The 23,948-nt window shown below is 51.0% G+C and overlaps 1 protein-coding gene across 8 annotated transcripts in view; it reads right to left on the bottom strand.

Moving 5' to 3' along the window:
• FLNB (filamin B) overlaps positions 1–23,948 on the bottom strand; it is a 134,336-nt gene that overhangs the window by 12,171 nt on the left and 98,217 nt on the right. For 4 of the 8 annotated variants that reach the window (XM_070390860.1, XM_070390862.1, XM_070390864.1 and 1 more), the window contains 16 exons: positions 23,394–23,517; positions 22,057–22,213; positions 20,823–21,012; positions 19,051–19,298; positions 16,493–16,564; positions 15,691–15,793; positions 14,866–15,006; positions 11,770–11,898; positions 10,857–11,030; positions 9,810–9,968; positions 9,316–9,519; positions 7,917–8,069; positions 7,691–7,813; positions 5,161–5,427; positions 4,410–4,547; positions 2,337–2,452 (listed from right to left, as the gene is read on the bottom strand). In XM_070390860.1, the coding sequence (XP_070246961.1) occupies positions 2,337–2,452; positions 4,410–4,547; positions 5,161–5,427; positions 7,691–7,813; positions 7,917–8,069; positions 9,316–9,519; positions 9,810–9,968; positions 10,857–11,030; positions 11,770–11,898; positions 14,866–15,006; positions 15,691–15,793; positions 16,493–16,564; positions 19,051–19,298; positions 20,823–21,012; positions 22,057–22,213; positions 23,394–23,517 (2,498 nt within the window). The remainder of the gene's footprint in view (positions 1–2,336; positions 2,453–4,409; positions 4,548–5,160; positions 5,428–7,690; positions 7,814–7,916; positions 8,070–9,315; positions 9,520–9,809; positions 9,969–10,856; positions 11,031–11,769; positions 11,899–14,865; positions 15,007–15,690; positions 15,794–16,492; positions 16,565–19,050; positions 19,299–20,822; positions 21,013–22,056; positions 22,214–23,393; positions 23,518–23,948) is intronic. The other 4 variants (XM_070390861.1, XM_070390866.1, XM_070390863.1 and 1 more) reach the window with 2 other exon arrangements.

The following is a 23,948-nucleotide window of genomic DNA, read 5'->3' as shown; positions in this document are numbered from 1 at the left end:
ACTGGGTCAGCTTCACTCTCCATGCTTTGTCTCGGAAACTATAGCCTCTCTGGGGAGAAGGGATTAGAAGTTTAGGTGCTTAAGGTATTTTAAGATCAGCCAATCCTGAACAGCAGCATTTTACAAGTCAGCAGTTTTGATGTAAACTTGGTTGGGCAGCCCCTGCTCAGATGACTCTAAAGCAGCAGGGTTCACACTTAATGTGCAATCGAAGCACCAGGGGCCTTGTGAAAACGCTCATTCCGATTCCGCGGGTCTGGGGTGGGGCCTGGGCTCTAGGATGCTATTAAGTTCCGAGGCGATGCCGAGGCTGTAGGTTCAGCGCCCGCGTCTTAGACGCAAGGCTCTAAAACTGGGCTGCCTAATTCAGTGGTCACTGGCCACATGAGGCTATATCACTGTATATTTAGATTTAAATTAATAAAAATTAAATAATTAAAATGCAGTTCCTCGCTTACACTAGCGAGTGGCTACACATGTGGCTAGTGGCTACCACATCGCACAGAGAAGATGGGGGCCGATTCCATTGTTTCAGAACATTCTATTAGGCTGCACAGCCCTCGTGGTCACAGACTGGGGTTATAGACCAAACTCAAAATTATGATGGAGTCTTTGATCGCCAGCCCAGCCCCATCCCTCCACCCCCTCCTCCTCCCCCACAAAATGCCAGCCGACTCCAATTTTCTAAAAAGCCTCAAAAGCAAGACAAAACAATACGTGCCTCTCTCCCCTAACCAGCCCCAGATGTTGCTGTGCAGGCCTCCAGTAAACCTCCGATAAATAATTTACGTATTGCTCGGCATCAAGTGACCCGGGAGGAACAGGGACGAAGCTGACCCGCCCGCCCGCCTGCCCCGCTTGCCGGATATACAGCCTGCTGCGTACTTATTTAAATATTGACGACCAAACTGTGATGAGAGGACTCCACAGAAAAGCTCGCTGGAGAGGATTTCTGCAGATCAGCCCCCTTTGGACAGAACCATGAGGTTACCTGAATCCGTTTGCCGCTAAATCCTCAAGAGGGAGATAAACGCCTTGGAAGATCCGAAAGACACCTTCCAGGTGCGCGAAGGCAGCTGTCTGCCCTCCACAGGCGCTGGGTTTACCTCCCCCCCTCGGCTTTAGTTAAGTCGGCACAAAAGGAACTTCTGCTAAGAAGCCTTTAAATGAAACACAAGAAAAACATCTGCACCACGGCGACCAGTGGGCACCCCGGTTCTCTCCAGATGAGGCCTCTTCAATCTGCGGAGGTGATCCTGGCTGGGGCTCTGTCATGTTGGGAACAACTAGCAGTACCAATGCCCCTCGGGGTGAGGTGGAAATCTCAAAAATAAACCATGTGTAGGGACTAGATCCAGTGGTATCGGCCGTCTGAGATATGAGACTGGGTTTTAATGGATCCAGGATTTTCAAGAACTTGGGGGCCGTGTAAGGCTATTTAGAAGGCCCTTTAACCAGAACGCATACTTTGAGATTCTGGTGCTACTGCACAACTGAACTGCTGCTACTCCTAGTTCAGACACCTCATTATTTTTCAGCGTCCTGAGCAAAGATGCAAAGCATCTTCCAATGGTTCTTAGTTTAGCTGAAGGCCCCTATGCAACCTTGAATTCAGTGACCTGTTTAAGACAGGAGAAAAGTTGCATTTCCTGGCATTGCAATAGGTTTGGACTATGCAGCCACCTACCACAATCCCAAGGTGGCGATTAAGGAGGCCACAGTTAAGACCTCATATGTTATGGAACCACAAGACCTCACTCTGCCTCATACTAGCTGGTTTCTGGCAGCCATAAGCTCTCTGTACCTCAGTTTTTCCATCTTTAAAATGGGGTCAAGAGAAGCCCACTCACCAGGCTGTTGAAAGGGTTTAATAAGGTAACACTGACCAAGTTCTTAGCAAGGTGCCCAGCACACTTATTATAAATAAATCACCATAACAAAATAAAACACAATGGATTTCCTTGAGGAAAAAGAAGCCAGTAACTGCAGGCTACATATCACTGGACTGTTAGCTTTGTGTTAGCTTTGTTTTGAAAGCTCTCCTTAGCTCTTAACCAACTATTAACGGGCCTCCTTTGTTTCTCTTGAATAAATATTTAAAAAACAAACTTGTCCCCAACCACTGGGCTGTTTTATTGACTGTGGCTCTGTTTTGTTCCCTCAACTGTCTCCTGTCCTAACCGAGTGGGGAGCTGACTCTGCCAAGAGAAGGGAAACATCTGTGGTCAAAATGGGCTGAGACCCTCAGCACCGCCGGGGATTGAAGCGGCCTCGGGAGTCCAGGGTCTCACTGGCTGGCCTGTGGCCAAGGACATGGATGCTTCCTTGCGTCTCACCTGAAGGCTCATAACAGTGAGGCGGCGGGCGTCGTCCGAGGGCGCGATGACCGGCACCAGGTAGGGACTTTCGGGGATGTGCTCATCGTTAAACTTGATGGACACCTCGTAGTTACCTGTGGGGACAAGAAAGTCCTATCATTTCAGAGATTCAGGAAGGCGGTTACAGTGAGGCCTCCTGTGAAAATGCCTTCAGAGAGACCCTGCCCTCCTCCATGGCCTCGCCGATTGGTTTAGGCCCGGTTGCCTGGCTCAGGCAGGGCCAACATGAGAGGGCAAGGGTAGAGATTCTGAACTTGAGTCCTCAGGGTCCCCCAAAGGGCCTCTGTATAGAACGCAGGAGATCCGTAAGATCTGAATGGGGAAAAAATTACATCTTTGCTTTCACTAAACCTCTAGCTGATATTTAGCATTTCCTTTCTTTAGAAATGTTGACAAGAAAACACAGCACATTAAAAGTACTTGTGACATGCTGGACCGGTTTGGCTCAGTGGATAGAGCGTCGGCCTGCGGACTCAAGGGTCCCGGGTTCGATTCCAGTCAAGGGCATGTACCTTGGTTGCGGGCACATCCCCAGTGAGGGGCGTGCAGGAGGCAGCTGATCGATCTCTCTCATCGATGTTTCTAACTCTCTGTCCCTCTTCCTTCTTCTCTGTAAAAAATCAATAAAATATATTAAAAAAAAAAAAAAAAAAAAAGTACTTGTGACAGCCCAGCCGGCGTGGCTCAGTGGTTGAGCATCGACCTATGAACCAGGAGGTCATGATTCGATTCCTGGGCAGGGCACTTGCCTGGGTTGTGGGCTCGATTCCCAGTGGGAGGCATGCAGGAGGCAGCTGATCAATGATTCCCTCCCATCATTGATGTTTCTACCTCTCTGAAATCAATAAAAATATGTTAAAAAAAAAAAAGTACTTGTGACTTTGTCACCAACAAGGTTCACAGATACTTTCATATCATTTTACAGTTTTACATATACTTTGACATCTCATTTATACTCATCACTATTTTGCAATTAAGGTAGTCACCCAATTTTTTGGAAATTAGGGTAGTCACCCAATTTTAGATTTAATGTATCAGTGAACACATGCATACCTTGCTATGTTACATATTTGTTCCTGTAAGATTCTGATAACTGCATTTTGATATAACTGATTTTTATTATAATCCAACTAGTGCCCCGATGCACGGATTTGTGCACATTGAAAGGAAATTAATTAGAAGGTGGCCGGTGGGGTGGGACTGGGAGAGAAGGGCCAGATATGCCCTGGAGTCAACCTCCTGTGGTCCCTCCTGGGCTGGCCGCACCTGAGGCGCTGCCGCAGCTCAAAGGGCATCTGCGGAGTGAGAAGGGTCCCTCGGGTAGGTGGGGTCCCTTGGACTGGCCTGCAGGGATCGGGCCGAAACCGGCTCTCCGACATCCCCCAAGGGGTCCTGGATTGCGAGAGGGTGGTTCTTGGGTGACACACCCTGGAATCGGGCTCCCTCCTCTCTGGTTCCAGGTGCATCACCCGAGAACCGTTGCTGCCAAGTCACCGCAGTTTGGCAGCTCCTGCATTGAGCGTCTGCCCCCTGGTGGTCAGTGCATGTCATAGCTACCAGTGGGACACTTGGACGATTGCTTAGCCTTTTATATATAGAGATGTAATTAATAGTCAATAACACATATAGATGTTATATGTGTTTCAAAACGATGTCCCCATAGGCTTTAGATGCCAGAGGAGTTCATGGTACGAAATGTAGAGGACCCTGCTCCAGGGAGGGCAGATACCAGGTAAAACCCCTCTTCTGGGCAGTCCCACAGGCCAGTGGCCGAGGTTGGTCAACAGGAAGAATGAGCAGCTGAATGAAGCCCGAAGCAGACAGGATGAGGGAGAAAGACAGACAATGAGAACTAGAATTTCTGCCCCTTGGAGGCCTGGCTGCATTTCTGCCCCTGGATTTCTGGGCTGCGCTCCACGTGCCCGTAGAGATCAACTCCTTTTACTTGAGCTCGCTCCACGGGTTTCTGCTCCTCACCCCCGAACCACCCCCATTCAAAGAAAAGTCTTCAGTTGGCTCCTGAATACATACCAGGCTCTTGGGCAATATAAGACACACCGCACGACCCGTTTTTATGGTCATCAAATGTGATCTCAGCCTTGCTGGGGCCTTCAACAGCGATGGAGAGGCCCCCCGCGCCTGCCTCCCGGGTCCAGATGCTGAACTCGGCTGAGAGAGAAACACCTGGTTAGTGGCGGGGTGTGGCTGAGGCCCCTCTTGCCCAGCCCTGCAACGCTGGTCACTCTCATTCACAGGCCGTTTCTTTCCCCGGCCCCAGCAGCACCCAAGCAAAGGCACTGCGTGTCTCCTAGGTCCCACCCATGACGACACAAAGTTTGCCGGAATCTTTTGAACACACCCACGGCAAGCCAGAGAAAGAGGAGCATGTTTAGTTTTGTCCCCACAGGCCTCCCCACCAGCACCCACCATTGAAGGCACCTTCACAGTGGGCTTTGTAGAAACCTGGCATGTTCCACAGAACATCAGCCCTGCAGGCTGCTCTGCAAATAGCCTCAGTCTTCCGCTCCCCTCTGCTCTAAGGTGCACCACACACAGTAACTGATGACAGGCTCCTGCCGTCATAGGTTGCCCGCTGGGTCAACGAGCAGTTGCCGAGTGAATTTAGCCAGAGAAGCCTCGTTGTAAAGAATGCCCCTTAATACCACCCGTCAGAATCTCACACACACACTCGTCTCCTTAGAACAGGGTGAGGAGTGCAAGGTGCTCACACCACCAGCTGAGCCCTTCCTCTCCTCAAGGAAAAAGCCTGCCGATCGCTCACCTGGAACTCCTGCTTCTCCCCTCTCCAGGCCGGGGCCTCCTGCCCGGACCTTGTGGGCGCCCCCCTCGCCCAGTGGCCCCACAGTGAACTGGAAGGGGCTGCCGGTCACGTGCTGGCCGCGATACTTGACGCTGACGGTATGCACGCCCATCTCCTGGGGCACAAACCGAACACAGTGCGAGTTCTTCCCCACGGGCACAATCTCTGCTTCGGTCACGCGGCCGGAGGGGCTGGTGACGTGGGCCGACATGTCGCTGCTGTCGATTTCTGAAAGCGAGTGAGAGGTGGGGGGGAGGAGAAGGGTTAGCGTGCGGGCCCAGCAGAACAGGGCGTGCAGGGCAAGCAGCAGAGGGCCAGGCGGGTGCAGCGTGGGGTGTGGGGTGTGCAGTCTGGACACCTGCCCTCCTGTCTCCCTTAAATCCCCGGGGGACTGTGGCCAGCAGGGGAAGAGCCAGGCCCTTCCAGGCACCAGTGCAAAGAGCATTCTAGGGGCACTGAGCACTTTCACAGCCTTCCTGGCTGGAGTGAATGCCACACACCAGTTTCAAACCAGTGCCTGAGCGGACAGTTACAGCACATAAATACAAAAACTCCGGCAGCACAGATGTTCCTAAGCCCAAGGCGACACATGGCCACTGTCATGCTCATGGGGGCAGAAAACCAAGCGGTGCCATCCCTCCTCTCACGGAGCCTTGGCATTTCTTCTCGGCAACAAGACGAAATGCATTTAGAGGAAAAGGTGAATGAACACGCGCCAGTCCCAGCAGCCAATGGGAAACCATGCGTGAGCAGAGCTCCCAGCAAACCCAAGACCAGACGCCACACTGCAGAAAAGCGACGCTTTGGGTCACCCCACCGCGAAGCAGACCACGTCTGCCTCGTCCGAGGGCTCGTGCCATGCCAAGGGCTGTGCCTGCACTGACGTGGTGGGCACGGGCACGCCACATGCTGGCGACCGAGTAATGCCATCACCTACAGCCACGCGAAACTGCCCCCTCCAGCCCTACGGGATCTGGGCTGGGCAGCGCAGGACTGTGAGCCCTGAGGACAGAGGAAGGGAGGGAGGCTGAGGACAGGGTCCCCCCACAGGGCCTGGGTCCGAGGACACCTGGCAGCTGGTGAGCCGTCCTCCATTATAACTGACAGAAGAGAACCATTCAGGCAACGAGGGGAAGAGTGAGTCTCACCGAGTCCTCTGGTGCCAAGTCACTGAAAAGGGTGAAACGGAGTCAAGAGCCAGAGAAGCCTAGAGAGAAAGGGTAACCGTCCACATCACACAAAGATAAGATACCGAGAGGCAGAGGGGACAGATGATTTGCAAAATGAGCGGAGTAAAGCAAAAGAAGACGGTCCCTTCACCAGTGAGCAGGGAAGTGAAACGCAACACTGGACACTATATTTTTCCATCTGATTGATCCAAGTGAGAGGGAACACCAGTGCCCCGTGCTGGTAAGAAAGAGGGAAACGGGCACCAATTCATGGTCTGGAGGGCAGCTGGCAAGGCATCGCAGCCTCTGAGACACAGCGGCCCAGCAGTCCCACGCGATGTGACCGCAGCCTGGCACAGCGGCCCACGGCACAGATCACTGGCTGCAGGAGCCGAGGCACAGACGTTGGGTGCGTGTGAAATGAGAAAACCCAGTGAAGGGTGGGGCGCCCAGACACGAAACGCAGTCCTGTGGAGTCATTAACCAGGAACTTTATGGTCACGACCCAGCTCTGTTCAAGTGGTCCTGTCTGGACACCAAAGTAATGAGGCTGCTACCACATTCACACGTGACTGGTGTCTACACAGGAAGAACCCGTCAAATATTGCTCAGAGAGCAGAGCAAAGTTACTCGACATATTAGGAAAGATGGGAACCCCGTGCAGGAAAGGGGCCCCTGGCCAGACCAGGACGGGAGGGTCATCTGGAGACTAGCTGGTCTGTCCCACAGAATCTGGGCAACCAGAGGCTAGTACGTGCCAGCTGCGGGCAGAGGAGCCTCCGCGCCTTCCCTTTGGGGGGATTTCTTTACAGACCGACCCTGGGCCACATTTCAGAAAGACTACGGTGATTTGCTGACTAATTTGGCCCCATGGGGAACAATTTATGGCCCAAGGGCTAGATGTGCCCCCCGCCAGCCTTGCAGCACAGCCCTCATTCCAGTTTTAGGAACGAAGGAGATGAATGGGAATTAGAAGGTGCTGCTGGGCTGACGTCTCTTTAAAACTTCCAGACACTGGCATCAGCCAGGCCAGATCTCTCACCGAGGTTATTCTATTCGACAAAAACTAAATGAAAAGTCTAAGAGCGTATCTATTTCCTCCCAGGGGATGCAACAAACCCATTTTCATTTGGAAGAAGAAAAAGATAGCCGGTAAACAGATTTATTTTTCCTGAATGGGCCTCTGTGAAAATAAGTATTAAAAACACTATTATAACTGAAATTTTAAAAGTAAGTCACCCATAGTGGCCTTGATTTCCAATGCCCGCCCCTGCACACCCCCTCCCCCCCCCAGCCCTGATCCATGAGCCCCTCATGCTCACCTGGGATTTTCAGGTTCAGGTCGCAGATGCTCCCGACAGTGGCCACAGATGGGGCTCGGCTGGTACGGGTGATGCTCTCCTTCACTCTCCCCTCCCCACTGATCTTCACGGTAAACGGGCTCCCTGCAGGAACCGAGAGGGTCTATGTGAGCAACCCAGAGCCCGAGGGAGAGCCAGCCCTTACAGGAAACAAGCACGGGCAGAGGGCAGAGGGGGCCACGCGTACCGGGCACGTGCTCGTCGGCGAACTTGGTAGAGACGATGTAAACCCCAGGCACGGTGGGGAAGTAGGAGACCTTGCAGGTGCCGTCCTCCAGGTCCTCCGTCTGGATGTCGACTTTGCTGGGGCCTTCCACCGCCAGGGATATGCCACCGTAACCTGCGACACGGAGCCGGGGGCTGTTTTGACAGCAACTCATTTGGAAGGGGGAGCTCGGTGCATGCAGAGCGGACACCTGACCACAGAAATTCATACTGCCATTTCCAGAGAGCAAAAAGAAAGTCACTGTGGCCCTAACCGGTTTGGCTCAGTGGATAGAGCATCAGCCTGCAGACTCAAGGGTCCCAGGTTCGATTACGATCAAGGGCATGTGCCTTGGTTGTGGGCACATCCCCAGTAGGGAGTGTGTAGGAGGCAGCTGATCGATATTTCTCTCATCGATGTTTCTAACTCTCTATCCCTCTCCCTTCCTCTCTGTATAAAATCAATAAAATATATTTTTTTTAAAAGAAAGTTGCTGCAATCCCTCCTGCAGACAGCCCCCAGCAGAGGAGCTGGTTCAAGGCTCTGAGAAGTCCTGTAGTGGAACAACCTCCTGAACATGACTCCGACCACAGGACCACTTTCTGGAGGAGGATGTCCCACTGTCCCTTGGAGCACCTGTCCTGCAGAACCCACCTGGGAAAACACTGCCCACACGCCTCCAAGAACGGCATGCGCTGCCTCGAGGGCTCATCGCCAGCCACCGGCCTGAACATTTGAATTTTTAAGCTGCCCTGGATCTCTAGCCAGGGGACCAGGAAGACAGCAGATATGAAGGTTTAACAACACGAGGATCTGCCCATCTGGACCAGAAATTGCCCAGCCCTTTCCCCCAGGACTAAGTCTTTGTCTGGAAGTCACCAATTCAGACATCACTCAAGAAGGCGGAAGATGAAGGCGCTGCTGTGGCAGTAGGTTGGGGAGGCCCAGGCTACTCAAACCATCTCAGAGAGGAAACGGGAAGAGATTCATCATTTCCACGAAAGCACTGTGAGCGGAACATGGTCCTGGCCAGCTGGCCCAACAGCCTTTGCTGGGGATGAATCCAGGAGACCTGGGGAGCTGAGAGCAGGATGTTGGGAGTACAGATAATGAGAGAGAGAGAGAGAGATCTGGGAGTTGTAGTGGTTCTGGGTTCAAATGCCAGAAGCAGGGGGCTGTTGACCCCTGTGAGCCTCAGGTTCCTCATTTAGAAAACAAGACAACACCTATTTTCCCAGTGGTCATGGGGCTTATGTGATAATGCATGTATAAGGACAGACAGTCTGAAGGATGCTCAGAAAGAAAAGGGAGTTGATAGGATGAAACAAGAAGAAGCTTGAGCAAAAAGCCCCGGGCCTTTCACCTGGGACCACCCACAGACCTGCATCTCGTGTGTCCACGATGAACTCCGACATCTCGAAAGTCCGGCCTTCTGACAGGCCTCGGCCGTAGACTTTGGCTCTGCGGGCATCACCGATCTCGGACTGGACCACCATGATGGACACGGGACTGTTGGCCACGTGGTTGCCATTCTTCTTGATGCTGACCAGGTGTTCACCCACCTCCCGGGGGATGAAGGAGATGCCTGGACCGGGCACACATCAGGGTTTGTAAGAGGAGGGACAAGGGATGAAGGAGAGGAGCTGGGAGGCAGACACACTCGCAGGAATGGACATATGACTCCCTAACTTCCTGGCTACCCCAGAGTGTACGTAAGGGTGGTCAATCTCGCAACACGGAAATGCACTCATGTGACCCAGCAGGCTTATCGTATCACACTCCAGGGCGCTACCTACTTCCCCCGAAAGGACCAAAGGAATCCCCAACTCCCATCAAAGGCTCCCAGCTCAGTCCAGGAAGGCAGCCCGGGCTCACCGATGTGGTTATTGGGCAGCCTCTTCAGGAGACAGGGCTCGTCACGGCCGGACGGGGCCTTAATGCTGGCCGTCAGCGTGCTGAGGTCGGTCTCGCTGATGTCCAGCAGGAAGTCGGCAGCAGAGCCCAACTTCACCTGAGAGCACCGTCTGCTGTCATCTGGGAAACACCCCCCAAACACAGCCCGTCACACGTGGTCACCCGTGCTCCGCAGCCTTTACCCCACATGTCGTTTACAGATGAACAGCCTGAAGCAGTTACCCAAAGTTAAGTGAAAAAGCACGCCTCATGGACCTAATCAACAATGAATGACTTCTACTTATGCCTGGTGAAGGGAAGGCCAGATGCTGGCAGGAGCTGGAGCCTGAGTCCTCACAGACCACTTCTTAAATGAGTCTTTGCCGGTGAAGGCATCTGCCACCTGCATGCCATCCCCGTGGGCATTACCCAGGTAAACACTCATCCTGCTCCGCACAGGGCTGCTGGCTGCTTCGCACAGGCCTGAACAACTCAGGGGCAAGACCTTCGCACTGCGCATCTTCTTTATGACCCACCGAGCGCAGGATCCGAACACAGCGAGCACACAGGTGAGCGGCAGGCCTTTGGGTCAGGTAACCTCAATCTGCACCCTAGAGTACCCACTTGGAAACTTGGCTGAGCACTATCTCTCCAAGCCTCCGTTTTCCCATCTGTAAAATGGGAGAGAATAATTACCCAGCCATGATGCAGAAGGGCATCGGTGAGCCCACATATCCGCGCAATAAGTATTATTTGCATGCCTCTATCTGGGGGCCTTCCATTGGCATGCAGGAGTCAGACTGGACAAAATGATGGCCCTCCAAATATGAGTGCTTTTCCCTGGACTACCAGCTGAGGGGGGGATTAGCCTGCCCAAAGTTGGCCTTGCACCCCCAGTTTCTCCCCAGTGAGTCTCTGTGAAACCTAAACCCAGGCACCTAGCCTGCTGCCCTGGTCTGATGCGGAGACAGGCTGCCGGGGTGGCCAGGCCTCCCACGAGGAAGCCCCCGGCAGGTCAGGCAACCCTACCTGTGATCTTGGCGGTGAAGGGGCTGCCAGGGATGTGCTTGTCATTGTACTTGACCAGGATGCTGTAGTCGCCTGGCAGGGTGGGCAGGTAGGTCACGGTGCACGTGCCGTCTTTGTTGTCAATGCAGCTGATCTCGGCCTTTGAGGGCCCCTCGATAGCCAAGTCCAGACCCCCTGTGAGTGGGAGCCGGGAGGGAGGGCCATCAGGGCGTGTTCCCTTCTTCCCACACGGACAGCAACTCATCCAGGGCAGCCCTGAGGTCGGGAGCGCCAGACTGGCACAGGCCACGTGAGCCGCGGGCAAGGGGCGTAGGTCAGAACTCAGTGACTATGGCACCACACCCCACCTCTGAGCTCTTCGCTTATGCCCGGTGAAGGGCAGACCACATGCTGGCCCCGAAGTCACCCCGAAGGTCTCACTGCTCTTCGGAATGTGCGGACGAGAAAGGACTGGAGCCCCACATGTCAACCGCACATGTGGAAGCGTCACACACACTGCCATGCTGGTCAGGCTGGAGGCCATGTGGAGATCCCATGAGAAACACAGACTTTAAAATCTCCACAAAGACAATGCACATGCACCCAGAGCCAAATAACTCATGTGGTCCCGCGGATACACGTACATGTGCAAAAAGAACAAAACCAAAAACGTCATCAACCAAAACACTTAAATTTCAGGCAAATCACATAAAGCAGCTCACAGCGTGGATCTGATTTCAATCAGATCCCCAGGAACTTCAAAAAGTCCCGTTTTGGGTGGAAGACAGAGCAGCTGTGCCTGAGATTTACATGAAACAAAAAAGATAAACACTCCTACCCAACAGCCTTCTTTTTAAAAGCTATCCTGGGATCGTGTCTGCTGGATTCTCAAAGGGGAAGCTGAAAGCATACAACCACACACACGTCACAGTACCTTCTCCTGCATCCTCGGTGACGATGGTGAAGGTGGCGGTTTTGTTGGCCACTCCGTACACCAGCCCTGGACCGTAAGCGGAAACGCTCCCGCTGTTGGGGTAGTTCACGTAGAACTGCAGCGGGCTCTCTGGGTGAGCAAAGAACATAAACAAAATGGACTCAGCGCGGGGGAATGCAGACCTCTGACAGCGGTGTTCACCTTCCTCTAACGCAGTGGTTCTCAACCTTCTGGCCCTTTAAATACAGTTCCTCATGTTGTGACCCAGCCATAAAATTATTTTCGTTGCTACTTCATAACTGTCATGTTGCTACTGTTATGAATCGTCATGTAAATATCTGATATGCAGGATGGTCTTAGGTGACTCCTGTCAAAGGGTCGTTTGACCGCCAAAGGGGTCTCGACCCACAGGTTGAGAACCACTGCTAACAGCAGGCAGGTGTGGCGTCTCCTACGCAGAGGCAGAACACGCACTGAGCCTCTGCTGGAGATCACCATGCTAGGACACCAACGGCGTCTACTCACTATTGCTCCTTCAATGTTACACAAGAAAAACAATCCTAAGGCTGCCCCGGACGAGAGGGGCGCTGAATAAAACAGGGGAGTCCAGCTCAAGGTGACTAGTTAGGACAGGGGTGGGGAGCCTTTTTTCTGCTGAGGGCCATTTGGATATTTATAACACCATTCGAAGGCCACACAACATTATCGACGTAAAGAATTAGCCTGCTCTGTTTGGTCACACATTTAATTAACTCACCCCTGATGCCTTGGGAGGGCCAGACCAAATGATTTTGTGGGCCATGGGCTGGGCGTTCCCCTCTCCTGAATTAGGAGGAAATGGCCAACCATGTGAAGAAATAACCCACTACCAGAGGGAGCACAGCTGGAAAGATCTTTGGGGAAGGCAAAATGTAAGGCCCTCTAAGCCCACCCCACACTATGTGGGACTTTATCCCACTGTGGTCCTCTCTACCTACTCTCCTCAGCTCTCTACCCGCTTACACACACCCCAGCACCCCCCCCCCCCCCCCACACACACCCCAGTCCCATGCAAGCACTTCCATTTCCACTGTGGCCAGATGCAAATTCGGAAGACCAGAGCTGGCTTCCAAATAGGGAGCTGGCTAAATAAACAAGGCTCTCCTCTCAGGTCATTAAAGAATGAGGGAGCCTGTATGCCCTAACTTGAGAGATTATCCACAATGTGTTGCATTAAAAAGAGAAAAGGGCAAGTTGCTGTATAATATTAATATCATTATCCCATTCCTTTAAAAACAAAACAAAACAGAACAAAATTATAGGCATGTTTGTTGGTACCAAGAGAAACATCCGTACACAGACCAGCAGGGAGGCAGGAGGAAGTGGGAGAAAGACATTTTTTTTTTACTTTCTCTACATCTGTATGTTTGGGGTATTTAAATAGAAGCAGATAACACACAGTTGCTTTGAACAAATATTATGCCCAGATATACACATAAACTACAGCAAACATCAAACTGGGAGAAGTATTTGCAACTCCTATCACCAACGGCTACTCTCTCCAGTATTGAAATTGCTCCCAGAAACGGACACCACAAAGGGCCAATAACCAAACAGAGAAACCAGGCCGTGGATACGAACGTCCAGTTCACAGAAAAAGGAATACAAATGGTGCTTAGACATTTAGAAAGTTGCTCAATCTCCTTCACAGGAGCAATACAAATAAAGCAACACAGAGATACTGCTTTTGCAACCACCAGTTTGGCAAAGATCCCAAAACTGGGTAGCATCATCCACTGGCCGATCTGGGGAAAAGCAGGCGTCCTCCTCCATCGCTGGAGCGTGTGGGACTCAGAAGAGCCCCGATGAAAGGCAACTTGGCAATTCTAGCAACATGATGGATGCCTGTCCCTGTGGCCAGAAACTCCTCCCCACAGAACCACATCTCCCAGGTCCGCCTTTGCCAGTGGGACGTGCTGAACGGGAAAGGCTATGCGCTGTGGCAAAAGGTGGGGCAGAGGCTAACTCCTCCGACGGGGGCAATGGTTAACGTCCCACGGGCCACCCAGTGGGCGGGCTCTCTGAAGACGCTCGATTATTTGGACGTGCAAAGCTCTCCTGCATACACCGTTAGATAAAAAGGACAAGGACACAATCATGTGTAGAGGATGCTACTATTTATGTAAAAAACGAGGAAGGATTAGAAATCTATCTTCCTGTTTAGGGTCTTAAACATATTCTGAAACCCAACATAGAAAATTAAGAGTCAGAGGGCAAGTGAGGGTCATTATGGGTGGGAAGGACACCTTTCTCCACATCATTTTTTAAACTTTGTGTATGTGGCCCACATGTGTGTGGTGTGGCAAAATATTAAATTAAAAAAAAGAGAGATGTATTTAAGGAATTTTTAAGAAATTCCACACAAAAATTTTTAAGAAAAAGAACAAGAATAACACAGTGCTGGATGGTGGACACGAAACCTGAGCTGGTTTTCCTCGTCAAGGGCAGTGTGACAAGAGGGCAGCTGGGCCTGGCCAGCGTGGCTCAGTGGCTGAGCGTCAAACCACGAACCCGGAGGTCGCAGTTCGATTCCCGGGCAGGCACATGCCTAGGCTGCGGGCTCGATCGCCAGTGTGGGGCCTGCAGGAGGCAGCGGATCAATGATTCTCTCTCTTCATTGATGTTTCTATCTCTCTCTCCCTCTCCCTTCCTCTCTGAAATCAATAAAAATATATTAAAAAAAAGAAGAAGGCAGTTTGTCCTTTTCTCACAACCTCCTCCTCCGCCCCCAACCCCCCGCCACACAGGGCTCCGCAGGCCAGGCTGGAAAGTCCCTCGATGCGCCTCACAGTTTCCTTCCAGCTCATCCTTTGGCCAAACTCGAAATCGTGACAAAGACAAACAATCACAGCCCTAAGGGCCTGCATCATCCCTTCTGGAAATCAGCTGGATCTGCTGGGGTCACAGGTCGTTCGGTTTCACAGGGACGCCAACACTCCATTCCCCAACCTGCCACCTATTTCCCACACAGCTGGGGGCTGTACGTCAGCAAACCTCCCAGAAGCCCAGGCTCCTGAGTCCTGGAGCCCCGCAGGGCCTGCTCGGAGCCCGACTCACCGGGGATGTGGCTGCCCATGTACTTGATGTGCATCTCATGGAGCCCCACCTCCGTGGGGGCGTATCTGACGGTGACCGTGCCGTCCTTGTTGTCCACAATCTCGGGTGTGGCTGTCTTCCCAGAAGGCATGTGGACCTCTCCTATGGAGCACAGGGAGACAGGGCCATGAGCCTACCAGCGACTGCCCCCGGAGAAGCCGCACGGAGGCACAGGTGGCCTTCTGAGTATAGGCTTTCAGACCCAAGAACACTCACTGCTGCCTAAAACACCCACGTTCCAGGACAGGAAAACAGACCCGCATTTCCCTTGATTTTGTTCCTTCTGCTCCCACAAAATGCAGCAGCAACTCCTAAGGAAAGGGTTTCCTACTTTGTAAAGACAAGTTAGAACCCTGACAGGACTTGACTGTGAGGAGAGGGTCAGTAGAGACTCCACCCAAGGAGAAGCCAGCAGAGAAAGTGGCCGCACAACAGACCTGTGTCAACACCACCTGGGAAAGTGGGAGCTGAGAGGAAGGAAAAGGGGGAACAGGAACCCAACAGTTGAGAAGTATCTGAACACAGTAGCTCTCCACCCAGAGAGAACCCCCAGCTCTCTCCGGGATATAATGCAAATTATACATGAACCACCTCTTCAGAGGCACACACAGATACACGGCATGTTCTGCAATCTCAGGAGCTCATGGTCCAATCCCCAGCACAAGAACCAGGGGTGCTGGGATCAGGAATGCAGGTCTGGGGGACCGATGGGACCACTGCGAATCACCGATCAGGCGAGAGAGTGCGAGTGAGCGAGAATGAGACAGCTTTCATGACAGTGCTTACCAGTGATTTCTCCTTTTCTGACCGCAAACGGAATGACCAAGTCGAAAGGTTTAAAGCCCAGGCCGTTCATGTCACTCACTGGGACATAGGCCTCTTCGGTGACCTAAAAACAGGAAGCAGTGGTCACTGGGTGAAGTGGACAACAGCGTGGGCTAGTGAAGCTACAGGGGGCAGAGCAACTGGGAATTTTGCAAGCCAGTGCAGCCAGGATTTGGGGAGGGGGCGGCCCAGGTGGTATGGGCTTTATCCAACTGGCCCTGGGGCCGGAGCAGAACCCGAGGGCTTGGAGAGGTTGTGCTGACCAATTGCTAAAAACCATGAGGCAATTCGCTTGTAAAATTCCCAGAAGCGTCCACGGGAAAGTGGGAAAGTGAGAGACAGAAATGTCTGTGAGTCCCAAGAGGCTCCACCTGGAAAGGTTTAGTTGCTGTGGCCTAGAAAAGAAGGTGTGTTTTAAGTGGCAGAAAGTAGCAGCAGGTGGCTTTCCCTCTGAACAGAAACCAAATGTGCGAGAGTCAGCAGGAGGGCTGAAGACAGCTGTCCCTCTTTCTCTTTAGACAGAGACACACTGCACCGAGCGTGATCAGACGTGACGGTGGGCGATTCGTGGAGCGCAGACGATGACATGGTGGGTCTCATTGCAGAGAAAGCAGGGCTCATTGTGATGGACTGATCAGTGGGGGACAGACCAGTGACCAGGACACCCAGAGGGCTTAAGCAATCCCCAGAAGCGGGCTGTAGCTTTTCTGAAATGAAGGCTGAGTAAACACAGAAATGCAAAAAAAGAAAAAAAAAAGTGTACCCAGGGCCTGAATCCAGGGGAACATGCATTTACCGGTGCCTCCTCCACGGCCGTGACTTCCCCATCTGTGGCCTGGTTGGTGGCAAATGGAGGTTAGTAGGGAGTCTCATTGGAGGGACGTTGCTACTCAGTAGGTTCTACACCCTGAGGGCTGCTCCCTCCCCATCTGCTCATCTTGCACAGCAGAAAGCCTCTCGCTCTACCTTCTTCCTACCCTTGTGGAGAGCAAGCTGACGTCCTCTCTTCGAATGTCAAATTCACATGCCCTTTGAACCCATGACCCCATTCAAAGGAAGCAGATCTATAGAAATACTAGCAGGAAAGTCCATAGGTAAGTGATAGGTGCAAGTGGTTTTACCAGAGCTGTTTGTGGTCATGAAAACCTGAAGCAACCTAAATGTCCATTTGTAAGGGAGTCGGCTACGTAGATGGTGGGAGTCTGTCCCTTCTGGAGAGCTGGTCAAGTCTGGGGAATTAAGATGGAAGGGCCTCCATGGCACGATGAGGGAAGGAAGCAAATTGCAAAGCAATGTGCATGGTGTGATCCCGGCACAAAAAAGATGGGAAACCCTAACACTCGTCGCCTCTGCAGCATGAAACTGGGCAGGTGGTTTCCTGTTACTTGGTAAGTGTCTACAGTAGTTCATATTTAAAAAGTCTTTATAAAATTTTTTTAAAAATCAGACTTCATGTCCCTGATCCAACTGACCTAGTAAGGGAGGGGTTCCCTCTCCTGCCAAATCAAACAAGCATCGGAAGGCCTCCCTGTGGAGGCAGGCCCTCGTGCCCATGCTCCCTCCTTCTCCTGTACTTTGTCATCTGCCGAAAGGGAGCTTCACTCACCAAGGCAGCTTGGTGAGCAGCAACATTCGGAACAGCCCTCTCCCCTGCTTCTAGGGGCCTCTCAGATTGGGGACATTCAGGGACACACCGCCAGGGAGGAAGATCTTTCAATGGCTACGTGATGGCCTCTGAGTCAGGACTCCTCAACAGTGATGAGCAGATAAGCTGCTAGACCCGTGACTTCCTGTGCATGTCTTCTGCGTGGTACACAGAATTGAACCAGCCCACCCAGTCTCCCTACGACATTTGCTGCAAAGGCAGTACTGGGTGTCCGTGGCCTTTTGGCCCCAAGACTGTAGAGGGAGGCAGGGAATCTACCCAGAAGGAGCCAATGGAAAGAAAGTCAGTGCCCGTAGGTGAGGCTGGAGAAAGCTCGGAGGGGAGAGGGAGACCCAAGCCTGGTCCTGTGGGTGATGCGCACTTGTGCCGTCAGCAGTGGTTGGGGGCAGTGTGTCCATCCAAAGTATCCTTTGTGCATCCCAGGGTCAAGGGGACATTCATTCCTAATGAGTTTGGTGGCTCCCACTTCTGGTCTCTGACGTGTCTGCCAAAAAGACCCTGCCGGATCCGAACCAACCAGATAAAACCCCAGATGGGACCCTCCTCTGGGGTAAGGACACCACATTTCTAGCTGCATTTCTCCCAGCCCTGAAGGAGAAAAGCACTCCCAAATGAGTAGCATCAAAAGTTGACAAGTGTTTGTATCCTTGAGACGTGAAAGAGCCTCCAGACCTCTGGCACATTCACAGATAAACAAACGTCGACGGGAAGGGAAAGAGCTGCAACACACGGCACACGGTTGGAAGAGAGACTCGAGCTCCCGTTTGAAATGGAGTCTTCATGCCCTTCTCCGTGAATGCATAAAGTGTAATCCTTGGAAGGGGCTTTGAAGGCTGTGCATGGGGCCAGGTCACTGAGGCCTATGAACTTTGCAGCCAAGGGTGGCTGCGGCCACGGTCTCAAAGGACACTGGGCGAGGGACCGCACAGCGCTCGGCAGCTGTCTAGAGCGGGAGCTTCGGGCTCCGTGGACTTGAGTCTGACCCCTTCTCCTACAGCTCATTTGTAAAAGGGCCAACGATGCTTGCTTTGAGGGTTAACTGAGCGAATGCTGCTAAGGTGTCTAACTGCTTTCCTGGATGAAGAACCTTAATAACCAGAGAGAGATCTAAAAGTTACTCAGATTGAAAATTAAAGAGCCGCGTCATTCTTTGGCCTAGAAGTGTGTGTATAATGGTTTCTTTTTCCCAGATGTTCCTAGTTTTAAAAGACAAGCTATTTCCCTTCACATGCAAAGTCTGAATCTCTCCAAAGCACAACTGGAGGTCCTCTGAGTCATGAGACACCAAAGTCAAGTCTCTCTCTCCTGAAGACCATGGTGATGGGGGAGCAGGAAGGGGGAGAACAGCAGAATAAAAAAGGATAATGTTCCACTTATGTTTTTTGTCAGTTTATCTTTCTGAACTGTGCTTAGGCTAGGGCACTGCCTAAGACCCTTAGCATGATGGATACTTGGTAGCTGGTAACATTCCCTAACAACTCTTAGAGCCAGAGGCTGTCTGGGATCCTAGAGAGTCCCTAAAAGGTCATGACTGCTTAAGAAAAAAAAGCTTTCAAGAAAAAAGTGGAAGGGGCTGTGCTAGCCAGGGTTTAACAAATGACAGCTATTATTGTTTCTGCCAGTAACAGATGCTGCAGAGAAGGGACTTTCCTTACCATGACAGTGAAGGGGCTGTTGGGGATATCCACGCCACCGAAGCGCACGTAGATGACATAGGTGCCTGGCTTGGCAGCCGTGTAGAAAATGTCATAGGTGCCATCCTCATTTTCGATCACATCGGCCTCAGCCTCAGTGCCGTCCGGGGTCAGAACCGTGCAGGTCACTTTCCCCTTCCCGGCAGTCTTGGCGTCAACCACAAAGCCCACCTCCTCGCCGGTTTTCACAATGGAGGCGATTCCAGGACCTGGAGGAAAGTTCAGGAGGAGAGAAGAGAAGCTTCAGCTGTGGACAGTTACCCTGGAGACCTAAACTCAAATCCACGCTTTTGTGTTGTCTGCATCTGTAGACGGTAGACCTCCAACTGCCACCACACACAGGGATGTCCCAGGAATCACCTGCTGTGGAAGTCCTGAGGGGGAACTAAGTTGCAGGAAAAAAAATCCTCAGTTGTTCTTCAGAGAGGTGTCCCCTAAAAGTTCTATCCCAGGGTTGCCACATTGACAGAGGGCTTCCTGAGAAAAGGGGAAATGGCTGAGTTCTGAAGGGTGGGTGCTTCTGGCTAGGGAAGACTTTCAACCTCGGTCCCAAAACAGTGACCAGTCTCTCTCTCTCTTTGTAGATCCCTTTACACAGGATCCACACAACATCAGGAAGTGCAGAAAAGTGTAAATTACAAGCACATTGGCCAAAAAAAACACAAAACACCCCAAAACAAAACACACACAAAAAACCCCAAAGCAGAGTGGGCAGAAACAACAGGGATAAGAACATGCTGTTCAGACATGAGTAGAAGCCAGACTTTGGAATCCCCTGAATGACAGACCAGGGGTGTGGCCTATAGGAGCTCCCAGGCTAAGCAGAGCGTCGTGTCTGTCTGCTCAGGAGTCCGCCTGAGCTAAGGAAGGGAAAGCCAGGAGGAAGTCACCTCCCAGTATTACATACCCTCAGGTTAACAACGATAATCCAGACCTAGCATGTGGCAGACTGGCCACTATTTCAAACTTTCTCAAATTTTGCCATGGGTGGGCCAAAAAGGGCCAAGGCGAGCAATTTACAAGCTTGCCCTGAAAGCCAAAAGATTGTCTCCCTGGTCTGATGTGACCAGAGAGAAATAGAACACATCCAGGGGGCACCTATGTTTAATTTTATTTAAAGAGAAGCAAGTCTGTTTCCTTTCAGACATGGGGATCCATGTTTTAAATCTGCTTGAAGCAGCATCAGAGTTGTAAGAGCTGTTCTTAGAAACGGAAGGACCCACAGACTCCCAATAGTTGTTTCTGAGAAATGGAAGGAACTGTGATGCTCAAATATTCCTGGAGAATTCCCGAGAGACTCAGACATCAGTCCCAAGTGTTGAGGGAAAAACCTAGATGCCTGAATGTGTTTCTCATAGTGGCCTGAGGTGATCTTGAATAATTTAACAACTCATGAAAGGTATACATTCGCTGCTTTTCATGGGAGCAGCATTACAGTTATGTCTCAACAAATGCACCCACTTCGAAAATAATACAATAATTATAGCTTCCATGTGCCTGGCACTGTGCTAAGCATTCTTCATGCCTGACCTCATCTAATCTTTGCTGAAAGGAGCATGTGAAACAGTCTGTGATCCTTAGAAGAGGTTCTTGAATTTAAATGTTGTAAAAAAGATCTTCACCTTAAGTCTGACTGAAGCTCAGAGTGGTTGAGCACCTTGCCTCGGTCACACAGCTATTAAGTGGCAGAGAAGGGGTAGACCCTGGCTTTCAGGCTCTTGACCTGCACTCACCTGTGGCCAGACACTTGCTGGCATCGCCGGTCTGTGTGGCCCGGATGCGGTAGGGCGACAACGGGATGTCATCCCCCCCATAGGTGACCCCGATCATGTATCGACCAGTCTTGTCGGGGATGTAGGTGACAGCGTACGTGCCATCTTTATTGTCCTGGACAACGGCTCTTTTGGGTTTTCCCTCTTGGTCCTGTGGAGCACGGAGAAATGCTACTTAGGATGTTGTCCTCAAGACGTAGAAACAATTCATGAAAAACCTAGACACATGTTGCTTATTAATTAGTGCCTCCAGTGGGAGTAGACAGAATTACTGGCTTAACACAACTTGATTTTTTGGTAGGAAGAGGAGAGGTCACAGATCCCTTTAACAACACGATGGACACGATAAATTTTTAGTAATTTTTCTGTCAAGTGAACAAATAGTGTTTTATCCCCCAATCCATTGATATATGCCTCAAGGGGGCAGAGAACCTGCTTGCACATCACCACGCTCACTCCCTTCTCTCCTCAGTAATAGGACCCTAATCCTCAGCTAGGTGCACTGCTCCCAGAATAGAAGACTCCACTTCCCAGCATCCTTTGTCACTAGGTCTGGCCACACGACTTGACAAATTTCTGGCAAATGAGAAGGGAGTGGAAGTCTTGTGAGGGAGGATGAAGGGCTCTTTGGGAGAGCTGACTGATTGGAAGGCCCTGTTTCTCCCGTCTGCCTGTCTTCCTCCTTCTAGCCTGCCCCGTGGATCAATGACCAGGGCACCCGGCCTCGTGGTCCACAAGGAGACGTGAAGGACAGATGCCACACAAGAGGACAGAGGAGGAGAGAGATGGGGCTGCTTCATTGATGAGCCACAGCACCCAGGTGCCTTGCCCTGGGCTTCTTTAACAGGAGAGAATAATTACATGTGTTGAAGCCACTCTTATTTTGGGCCTCGTGATATGCAGCAGAACTGAGTCCAAACAAATCCAATGAGTAAGTTAACATTTTAACATCAAAACATAGGACTAGCTATAACGGCAAATACATGAGATTCACCAAAAGGTGGTACTTGGGGCTATAGCCTCAGACCTCTCAGACAAGCATGCATGTCCCCGTGCACACTGACTGACTCTCCGGGGGGAACAATCTGTCAAACATTGGTACCTGCCAGAGGCTGGTTATTAACATCCCGGTTCTTACCTCTGGCCAGAGAATTAGGCTTTATTAGTCTGACTCCAGAAAAGAACTCAAAGTTACCGTTATCTGAACAGCAAGCAGGCCTTCCCCGGCATCTCTGGCATCGATCGCAAACTCCACAGGAAGACTGGCGGGCACACCATAGGAACTGAGGCCCGGGCCACTGGCAGTCACTTTGCTGGCATCATATGTGGGAAGGACCTTGACCTTAAAGGGACTTGACAGACACACATACCCTCGGTAAGTATGGATACACATCGACCCTGCTCCTTCTGACCTCTCTTACACAAAGGAACTGGGACTCCAGCAGATAAAATGGTGAGTTTAGTCAATGTCTTAAGTCCAGCAGAAATTTACAATTATGAGGTAGTAACCCTCATACAACAGACCAGCCTTCCCTGACTGCAATCTAGGGGATATAAACTAATTCCAAAATTAGTTTGGGAAACATGGGGTTAGACACATTTAACCGACTTTTATTATGCTAAAACAATGGTTAATAGGAAGAGAACACTGAAATTTCAGTTTTAATATTTTACCTCATCCGCTTATTTTCTATTTTTAGTATGCTTTAGATGCTATTAGTAAAGTGAATACATAAATATAATTTATAAATCACATTTCTATTTAGCTAGAGATACATACATATCTTTATGTAAAATATGTATGTTGGGGTATGGACAAAGCTTTTTGATCTTAAGTATGATTTTAAAAAACCTTTGAAGGCTGATGTGGGAAGTAAAGAGCTTATGCAATACTTTCTGTATTAATATGAATGAGGAACAAGATTTCTATCCAAACCCTTGTGGGAATGCTATTGTCAACCAGATCCTCAAGTAAAAAAGTAAAAGTCTTTGCCTGAATCAGAAAACTACTTGCAGCATCAGAAGAAAAAAGACTGATAAATTAATGCACCCTCCCCCCAAATTCCCAACTCCTAATTTCAGCTTGTCTTTAAGTTAATAATGGCAGAAAGGGACAGCAGGGGAGGCTAGGGCAGTGATGGCGAACCTTTTGAGCTCGGCGTGTCAGCATTTTGAAAAACCCTAACTTAACTCTGGTGCCGTGTCACATATAGAAATTTTTTGATATGTGCAACCATAGTAAAACAAAGACTTGTATTTTTGATATTTGTTTTATATATTTAAATGCCATTTTAACAAAGAAAAATCAACCAAAAAAATGAGTTCGCGTGTCACCTCTGACACGCGTGTCATAGGTTCGCCATCACTGGGCTAGGGGCAGGAGCCACAAAGGTTCTCGGTGGTACCTGCAGATCAGATGGATGGATGGATGGATGGATGGGTGGGTGGGCCACCAGAGCAACGCTGGTGAACCCTGTGGAGGGGTGGGTTAGACTCTGGTTTGCACCCCTTCCCTAAGTGTCAAGAGCTTACCTACGAGGGATCTCTTCATCAGCATATTTAACAGAGACCATGTACGGCCCTTCTTGGGATGGGGTGTAGGTCACCGTGTGTGTGCCATCCCCATTGTCCACCACATTCACCGGCTCCACCAGGCCTGAGGGCAGAGATGAGTGGTCTGAGGAACTGCCTCCCCTCCCCTCCCCTCCACCCTGGGCTGCGTTCAAAAAGGATCACATTCATCCCCAAGAGCTATTGGTTTCCACTGATGAGTAACATGAATGCAAGCAGGCCACAATCAGAGGCCTAGGAAATTACAGGAGACAGGATCCTCAATGCATGGCTGCAGAATGACTCCAAGAGACACCTTTAGCTTGTTATTGGCTGAAGTACCTCAGTCAGCCCTGGAGTATAATTAAGGAGACTGCCCGCACTTGTTCCTGGAGGGCGTGTGGTGAAGGTGCATGTTGCAGACATGCTACAACATCCTTTCAAGCTGGTTAGGCATGCTTAAGACGCGGCAAACTTTACTCTATAGCTAAGAAAGGGCCACAGAGTCCAGAACTCGGAACAGCAAAAATTAACCAA

Source organism: Myotis yumanensis, unplaced genomic scaffold (genome assembly GCF_028538775.1).
Source record: "Myotis yumanensis isolate MYYU_CA2020_CCGP unplaced genomic scaffold, mMyoYum1.0.hap1 SCAF_14, whole genome shotgun sequence".
NCBI classification, from domain to species: domain Eukaryota; kingdom Metazoa; phylum Chordata; class Mammalia; order Chiroptera; family Vespertilionidae; genus Myotis; species Myotis yumanensis.
Note: the sequence above shows the minus strand (reverse complement) of the source record. Positions and strands in the feature narration are given on the sequence as shown.